Genomic DNA, 9,146 nt, shown 5'->3' with positions numbered 1-9,146 from the left:
TTTGCAAGACACACATYCATCTCTTCACTCCCAAAGTTATGAGAAAGAAGCACTAGAAAGGCTTCAGTGAAATATCCCACAATGACATGAGCAAATTCTTTTCCCAACAGAATGAATGTACTCCTACTATGAATTTTTAACCGGGTTTGAGCCCTTCTTTCAAGCAGTCAGAGACTGCGAACAGGAATCAGTTGTTTTTCTTCAGGGAGTGTTTACAGAAAATGAGTTCTCAGTAGACAGGATCTAGGCTGTTAGATATAGTTATGCTACTACGAAGAGATATGCTCCTCAGTTTATCAAGAGTAAATGTACTGTTCCTTGCAGCACTTGACGGACAGGAGATTTCAAAATGAAGCTTTTCTTTTTCTTTCTAAGAAAGTCCAGAAAATACWTTGCAAGTCTCATCTCAAGTTAGTTAGATGATTTGCATTACTACAATTTGACATGCAAATAAGAGCAAATTAGCAAAAACAGAACAAAGACATAGTTACAAGGAAAGTCAAAGCCCCTTTCACAAAGGTTCAAAGAATGGCCTGAAAACCTGTGAAGTTTTAATGATGGAAATTTTTATGAATTATAAAATTATAAATAATAGAATGAAAATTACTTTGCTATTGTGATTAAGAATGTCTTGAAAGATTCATAGGGACTTCTGTCTTCACCTCCTCTTCTCTGCACTTCTCTCACATCTTCTTTTCTCCATGTTACTGGACTTCAAAAAAACGTTTTCAAGTGCTTACCTGTGTTATTGCTTTAATCATAACCTGCTCCTGATCTGTGATGACAGAGAGTGGTTTATTCCAAACAGGGATAAGGAAGTCAAATTAATCTTATAGTGACCCCACTGAAGTTGAGTCRCAGATACAGTCCACACTTTTTTGCTTTGTATGTATCAAATAGTGAAGATCGCCATTTAGCAGTAACAACCAAAACATGCATACATTGTGTCCACATATACATGCACATTTAGGTAAAACAGGACTTGCATTTCAGGGCTTTCAGGTATCTTTTTGTTACATACAAATGTATTTTATAATAGCTGAAGTCTTGGATCCAATGAAAACAAGCCATTGAGAAAACGACATGTGCCTGCYTAGAGGGTTATGAACCATTATGACATACTGCTTTAAATCTACCAGTCCTCCTTTTGACACTGAGCAGTGTTTTTGTTTAATCCACTGGGTAAGTGAAAACAGCACTAAGTTACTGAAAAGTGTTGTTACTGTTAAGTGCACCAAGCACTTTAGCTGCTGGGGGCCTCTGCTACTGTGTTGTGCTCACTTTAGAAAGAAATAAAAAAGAATGAGCAGAACATCTATGATCCCGCATTTCTTTAGGTCCAGTGTTCTRTTAATTTAATCATGTCTTAGAACCTTGTGAGACTGTCTGTAATTATGCCATATGGCATCTCTAATGAGATTGCAAACACAATATCTAAAATAAATAAGGAGTTTAAAGGGGAGGGTATCAGGTTTTTTTCTTTCCCCCCCCCCCCCCCSTTGTTGCAAATCCAAATATCTAAGTTGTATTCAGAATCAAAGTCTTGAAATGAAACATGTTTGTGCCAAACAGGCAAATGCAACTACATTTACTTATTTACCTGCATTTACACATTTTATATTAACAGATCAGGACAAAAGTTTGGGTTATGTGCACCTTGACGGATATATAACAGAATATTTTTTGTTGTTGTTCTATGACAGCTATTAATCAATTTGGTAATTATTACGTGTCACATTTCACGGTTTTACTCAAAGCAATCTTGTTGATTTAAATGACTGATGTTGAGACTACTCATCTGCATGACATTAAGTGCACCCTTTGCAAAACCAGGTCATTCAGGAGCACAATAACAATCACCGTCCTGCTTTTTATGATTCTAACTTTGCCTTGATTATTTTAAAAGTAATGTCATTATATAGGTAGACTAATAAGTAAATTAATAAAATATTTGCCTCCAGCTTGCATGCTTTCAGGAAGAAACATTTTCCTTTACCTAAAAAAATGGGTTATTGCTGCTGCTTGTCAGGAGGAAGTGGTGGTGATTTCAATTTAACTCTGTACCTTTAACTAGTGCTGTTATTTCTTGTTTTCTAAATTAAAGTATATTCCTGTTGAGGCTGATGGTAAATGTGCTTGAGGCAGACAAAATAAACTTTAAAAGAATCACACATCCTCTTTCTCCTGGCCTTCAGATGATTTTCAAATTGGGTAAGTACTGAAATAAAGCAGGTCATCTATAATCCATGTATATATGTGGCAAATGTATTAAACTGAACATGTAAGGGGAATTGTACTTATAAAGGTGCACTACTCTTAAAAGTACTTAATGACCGATTTTTTTCTTCATAGAATTCTGTCTTTTTCCTTGGGTTTCTCTTTACTGATTGTCTTTTGTTTGTTAATTCAAATAGTATATTTGTTCTTAAGATTGTGGTTTACACTTACTTTTGAGTACTTCCACACTGCTTTCATAGTGAAAAAAACGTGATGATGTGGAAAAAGTGGAAAAATATTAAGCTTAAAAATTCAAGGCTTATATATTTTATTTAATATTCCGAACATAAGTGCTTTCGAGTGCATATGCATAGACATATGCCCATATGGAGGACATAACCAATGTTAGAACATATGCAACACCTTATATATATTTTTATATTTACCTAATACATTAATGCTATATAAAGATGTAAATATGCAGATTATAAAGGTGCCTACTGAAATACTGAAAGAAAGATTTAAATCAAAAAGGAAATTTTATTTATAAGTTTTCTGATTCAATTTCCTCAGCAGCCAGTGCATCTTTTTAATAACTTCAAAAAGCACCATTTCAAATTCAGAAGAGGAAGTCAGCTCAAGAGATTTAAATCAAGTCTAAATCCGATCGCTGAAATTCTGATTTCAGTTTGAGTGCTTTGCTACAACTCTTATACCAACCATCCTCAGGAAGCTTTTGCTGGACAGTGGAAGTAACTTCATGAAYATATGTGTGCTGGTGGTGCCATTGCGAATTCCTGTAGAATAAGGGAGAGGAAGCATCTGTCCTGTGATGAGTGCTTGATGCTCTCTATGGGATCTCTGCTGAGATCTTCTGAGAACTAAAGAGCCTTTCCTCAGTGACAAACTGAAGAGATCTCCCTTCTTAGCCCTCCTTGCAGTCTGTAGGGAACACAGGTGTTTCTGCTACATGCCTTCACCCAGTCATCTTCCTTCTATTTGTTATGTCAGTGTTAAGTGGAATGAAAGGTGTCTTTCATAGAGGAGATARGCTGCCAGGCTCTCTTTGTATATTTTAACCATGTAGGTGTTAAAAAGTCATGAACAGCAGGCACTTAGAATGGTTTTTTTCTTGCAACAATAAAATAACATTTTCTAAAATAATAACCTAGACATGTTAAGCTGCTACGCCTTAACCACATCATATAGCCTGGGTCTTTACCCACCTGCATCACTCTGCCATAAGTCAGCACCCCCGCATGAGTCATCCTCATTATGTTTTTGGAGAGTGTTCTGTTCTTTCCCTCCCCCAATTTCCCTGTTATATCAGGACTTCATCTGCCCTGCTTTTAGAGATTATCTGTCTCTCTCTCTCTTTCAACATTAGGTAATTCCCAAACAAGAAGGTTTTGTTTGTGGAGACTTAAAGCCGACCCATGTACTCTTCCCAATTAGCAGAACAGCTAGCAAAAACAAGGCAAGTCTAGACAAAACTGCTCATCACAGCCTTAGCAAAAATGGCATCTCATGCAATCCAGTCCCTGAAATTACTGCCTTGATGACAGGTGAAGTTCTCAGAGAGCAGCTAAAGGAAAGAAGGGAAGGATTGAACACATGCAAGGGAATGCTGAGGAATTTAATTTCCTGCCCATGAGTTCCTTTGTGAGGTGGAAAAAGTTATTTAAGCCCTGCTTCCCACATGTGGCCAATGATGGCAGGCTCCCCATTTTATTTTTCTGTGACTTTAGACTCTGTGATCTGATTTGCAGAAGTCTGATCCTGAATGCAAACAGTCAATGGATTTAATAATTTACATAACTGAAGTCCTTCATCATTTTAAGTGCTCTTAAAAGTGATGTTGAGGGGAATACTGTCCCAAACTGAACATCTCAAGTGGATACTTAACTATAATGACTCAGGTTCTCCCTTGTAAATAAATGTGGTAATACTTCCTCATCACAGGGTGCTGTGCAAATTAAGTAACCACCATTTGTAAACTAGTTAGGTATCACAGTGATAAAGAAAACAAACTGTTTTCATGAGGTGCTGTCAGAACTGCACACTGAGCGCTACACTTGAAGTCCATGCACTGAACACCTGTGCTCAGTCTGCTCATACATTGTGTACTATTCTTTATACTATAAGAATCTACTATTCTGGTGCTTTTCATTTACCTCACTAGCATAACAATAAAGGACAGCTAATGTGAGGTTGAAAGCTCTGATGAAGAGTCAGAGTGGAAAAAAATGAAAGTGTTGCATTACTGTTATGAAGTAATGGGAGTGCTGTTTATTTTTTCCATATTTCCTCAATACACTGATTGCCATTGTCATACAGAATTTCTGAAAATAAAATTTGATTTATTCTAATTTCTTGTGCTGTGAATTTAATGTGAAGTAAGAGTCTCATATTCACATAGATCACTTATGAGCCTATAGACAYTCAATATGAAAGACTGTGCTCTTAATGATACTGATACAAACCATTCACTTTCTACAACTGCACATTCTGCTGTAGAGATGTATGATTTGTTAACGTGCTCCAGTGATGAGATTCTGTTTTGAGTAGATGTTTTACTTCCAGTTATGTTTTTCTACTTGTTTACACTTCTTGTGCTAGTTTCCCAATCCAATCTACTTCCTTTTCAGAAATACTTGGGAAAGTATTTTGAAGTCCTTCTGAACATATTTTTCTGAGAGGTCTACTGCCGAAATGAATTTTGTAAGTACCTAATTGATAAACTATATTAGTACACCAATAAAGCAATGACTCTGTAAGTCCCAGATTTTTGAGGCTGCAGATCCAAAATCCCTAATTTAAGGAGTGATAAGTTGAAGAGATGTTTCTGATAGCAGTGTTCACTGTCAAAGCACACTGTTTATTGGATTTGCCCTCTCATAGCTACAAGTTGGCTTTTTGTGGTGCAGGTAGATGTATCTCAGGCTAGCTGTCATTGATTGCATGTTCTCAGTAGAGAGAAGTAATCATTTTTGGGCTTGATTTAGTCAAGCTACATTAGTATGGAATACATAACATGGTAGAAAGGCTCATTTGCCTTGCATATGGRTAAAGAAAACTAGACCTCTAATTCAATTTCAGACTTTTGCACCATAAAGTCTTCTGTGACAGCAGACTAGTCCTTACTGCATAATGTATTTAAATATGGAGACCTTTGGGCCATCTAAAAGGATTACTTCCATGTTTGTATTTTAAGTATTATTTTATGAAATTTCCTACACAGTTCTTACAAGTCTCCTCTGTAGTATTAACTGCATTTGCAAATGAAATATGTGGTCAGTTATCTACCATGTTTCTACTATACAGGAATTAAAGATTAACATCTGTATGTTAACTGGTGTTTTCCTTTTTTACAGACAGACCCTCATTCCACAGATTACCCCTATTATTCAGACTATGCTTCTCAGATCACACAACCTTGTTCTAAGCTGGAAGTCAGGAACTTCACAAAAGCATTTCTGCCAGTTGCATATTCATTGATTTGTATCATTGGCCTCTTTGGTAACATTTTTGTGGTGATGACCTTTGCTTTATATGAAAGAACCAAGTCCATGACAGATGTGTACCTCTTCAACATGGCCATAGCAGACATACTGTTTGTTCTTACTCTTCCACTGTGGGCAGTGAATTATGCTGCTGATGAATGGATTTTTGGTGATTTCATTTGCAAAATGACCAGAGGTATATATGCAATCAACTTCAGCTGTGGCATGCTGCTTTTGGCCTTTATCAGCGTGGACCGGTACATTGCTATCGTACAGGCAACAAAGTCTTTTAAAATCAGGGCAAGGACTCTTGCACATAGCAAGCTCATTTGTTTGGCTGTGTGGGTATCATCAATTTTAATCTCTAGTTCCTCTTTTATGTACAGTGGAAGTTACAGCTTCTCTATAAATGAAACCAAAGAGCTTTGTGATCACAGATTTGACGGAATGTCTGAAAGCACAATGCTGAAATCACTGCTGCTGTGGCTACAAGTTGGATTTGGATTTTTTATTCCTTTCATATTCATGATTTTTTGCTATACCTTCATTGTCAAATCCTTACAACAAGCTCAGAATTCCAAAAGAAACAAAGCAATCCGCGTGATTGTATTAATTGTAGCTGTTTTCCTAGTTTGCCAGGTACCTTATAACATTGTTCTTCTCATCATAGCTGTCAACATGGGCAAGATAGACAAGTCTTGTGAGAGTGACAAGATAATGGCTTATGCAAGATACACCACTGAAGCCATAGCATTTTTACACTGTTGTGTGAACCCTGTGCTCTATGCATTTATTGGAGTGAAGTTCAGAAGTTATTTTGTCAAGCTAATGAAGGACCTATGGTGCAAGAGATACAAGAAAGACRGTAAACATAGTTCAAGGACAAACTCCGATATTTATCATTCAAGGCAGACTAGTGAAATTCTGACTGACAATGGATCATCCTTTACTATATAATACAATTCAAACAAGATTATTACTGAAGGACTCTTTTTACTAAGCAACCCAAACCAATGTCACTGTGCATGTGACAGCAAGTCATTTGAGCTTCTCTGTGCCTCTAAGGGAACTCCAAAGAYTCAAAACTCTTTTCAGGAAATGAATTAAGATAAAGGAATAGTACTGTTCTGTGTAAAACTAAAACCTTATTCACTTCTCTTAATACTCTTCTAAAGTACTTTCTCTTGGAATTATAAGGAAAGGGAAGTTTACAGAGGAACCCCCCTCCTTTTTTAAGGAAAAATTGCATCTCATCTGTCCTACAACACTGAAATATCTCCAAAATAATAAGTAAATGAATAAGGTTATGTCCAGGCTCATTTTTACAATTATGTTTTTCCTGTTAATTACTTCTACTTGGAAATCCTATTTAAGTGTAGGTCTCTACTGTACTTATATTGCATGAAGGTCACGTTATGACAATACTAATCCAAAGAGATGGCATTTTGAGCAAAGGCACGACAAGGAATGCAAACTGAAAAATGAAGAAAAAGACTCAGGATTGCTGACATATCTGAGCTTAGGTGCTTGGTCTTGTAAATCTTTGCCCAGGGCTATTTTGAACTGAGAATGAAGCTTTGCTCTAGAGTTTCTTTTTGTTTGATGCAGGATTCAGGTGCTGGAATTCAACAAAGCTGATAATTTGATGAATGTCTGTTTGGGAGAAGTTGTCTCTTTCTAGCTGAAATTCACACTTTTTAAAGGCAACGAAGTGTCTGAAACTGCAATTACTCCAACACATTTTGTTGGAACTTGACTGGTGACAAAATATGAAGCATTTTTTTATATTTAACTACTGCTGGCAAAGTTTCTGTATGAATGGATTTACTAGCTCAAATATGCACAGATATAGTTTCAAAACTCAGCAAGAAAGTATTATTTTAAAAAATAGCAGAATATTACTTAATTGAGACAGAATTTTTACTGAGTCAGTACTTCACTCACTATGAATATAGGAATATTTATAATAAGTGCAATTAGTTTTACCCAGCCATGACTCTTCAGCAAATCCTCAGAGGATCTTCTGCTCATTGAGTGATCTTCACCACTGTAGCAGTCACTGTGGGACAGTAAGACAAACAGAAGCAGGAGCTGAAGATCACAGGAAGGACGGAGGAGAGAAGACGAGTGTCAGTGTTTGCAGTGTGCTGAAGTACCTACCATTTCTCTGCAGTTCCACAGTGATGGGAGTGTATGCCATGACAATGCCTGGATTTGTTGTTGTGTGGGACGTTGCATTCCTTCGGCTGTGAAAATCACCACAATTTCCAGCTTGCTTCTTACCTTGGTTGTTTTTTTTTTAAGTTCATGGTTGAAGAGATGGAGGACCTTGCATCACAAACTGCACTATTCAGTGGCAATGTAAAKGTCCAAGAAGAACAGTGTTGAGCTGAAGATCCCTTGAGGAAAGACATTAATATGGCATGTGGAACTAGCATGATATAATATAATATAATATGGCACTGCCTTGGCTAGTTCTATCCATACTTATTACCACTTCAGTGTGATGTTTCTAAATATCAGCGCCAGATGTGATAAAGACTGCATATATTTATAATATCTGAATTGCAATTCTGGCCAGAATATGATAGAAAATTATGTAAATACAGATACATGCATTTGCTGTACATAGCAACGATGATTTTTAGCAAGAGAATTCAGCAAATAAAAAATGTAACTGAAAAGGAAAAAAATCCCCACAGATCTAAGAGTTCCTTGCTACATGTATTGCCATGAAACATTCTCTTATTCAGTGCAAAATCTCTCATATCTGAACAGTCTGTCCATCAGAGGCTCCCTAAAGGAGTGTGCTCCAGGATGGGAAGTTCACAGCTGAAGCAGCTGTGGCAGGACTTGCGCAGAACCTCACAAGGCTCCAAAGTGTATCCCTCACCCCCTGCAGCCCCACTGCCACGTCTGCATCGGCCTCCAGGCACTGAACCCAAACACTGCCCCTGCAGGGTTCGCGGACAAGACTGCAGCCGAGGGTTGTCACTGACCTGACATGCTCACTGTCCCACCAGAGGTGACTTGCTGACAGATCCCAGGAGAGGGCAGGGGAAGTGTGCCATAACCCTTCTGAAGCAGTTCCTGGCCAAAAGGACATCCTCCTTCGGGCAGAGAAAGAGAGCAAAGCAGGGTCCTGCAGACCAAGGCTTTCCCTAGAGAGTGGGGCCARCCTGAGGCCTCGTAGGCCACCAGCCCCTCAGAACAGTGAGGGATCCAGGCCAGCTGGGAGTGGGGCTGTGGGACATCCACTTGGGCAGGAGCGGGCCCAGCCTCTCAGCTGCTGGATTTTGTGAGGGTAAATGCTTACTGGAGGTGACACTGAAGTGTAGAAAATGTACCTAGCTGCTCTCCAATGCACGTGGGAGCGAAGTCCTGCTGAGGGAGGAGGAATAGGTTACGTGTGTAGGACTAAAACAG

The 9,146-nt window shown here is 38.1% G+C and overlaps 1 protein-coding gene across 1 annotated transcript; it reads left to right on the top strand.

Annotated features, from left to right (window-relative positions):
* The first annotated feature begins 4,871 nt into the window (after positions 1-4,871).
* On the top strand, positions 4,872-8,042 carry CCR6 (C-C motif chemokine receptor 6). Its single transcript, XM_057384630.1, has 2 exons — positions 4,872-4,938; positions 5,592-8,042. Exons 1-2 carry the CDS (start codon positions 4,930-4,932, stop codon positions 6,675-6,677), a joined length of 1,095 nt encoding a protein of 364 aa, XP_057240613.1. The 5' UTR covers positions 4,872-4,929; the 3' UTR covers positions 6,678-8,042.
* Positions 8,043-9,146: the final 1,104 nt, after the last annotated feature.

Source organism: Malurus melanocephalus, unplaced genomic scaffold, assembly GCF_030028575.1.
Source record: "Malurus melanocephalus ecotype Western Australia unplaced genomic scaffold, MMel_1.1 scaffold_724, whole genome shotgun sequence".
Lineage (NCBI taxonomy): Eukaryota > Metazoa > Chordata > Aves > Passeriformes > Maluridae > Malurus > Malurus melanocephalus.
The sequence above is the reverse complement of the archived record's forward strand: the minus strand, read 5'-3'. Positions and strand labels throughout refer to the sequence as shown.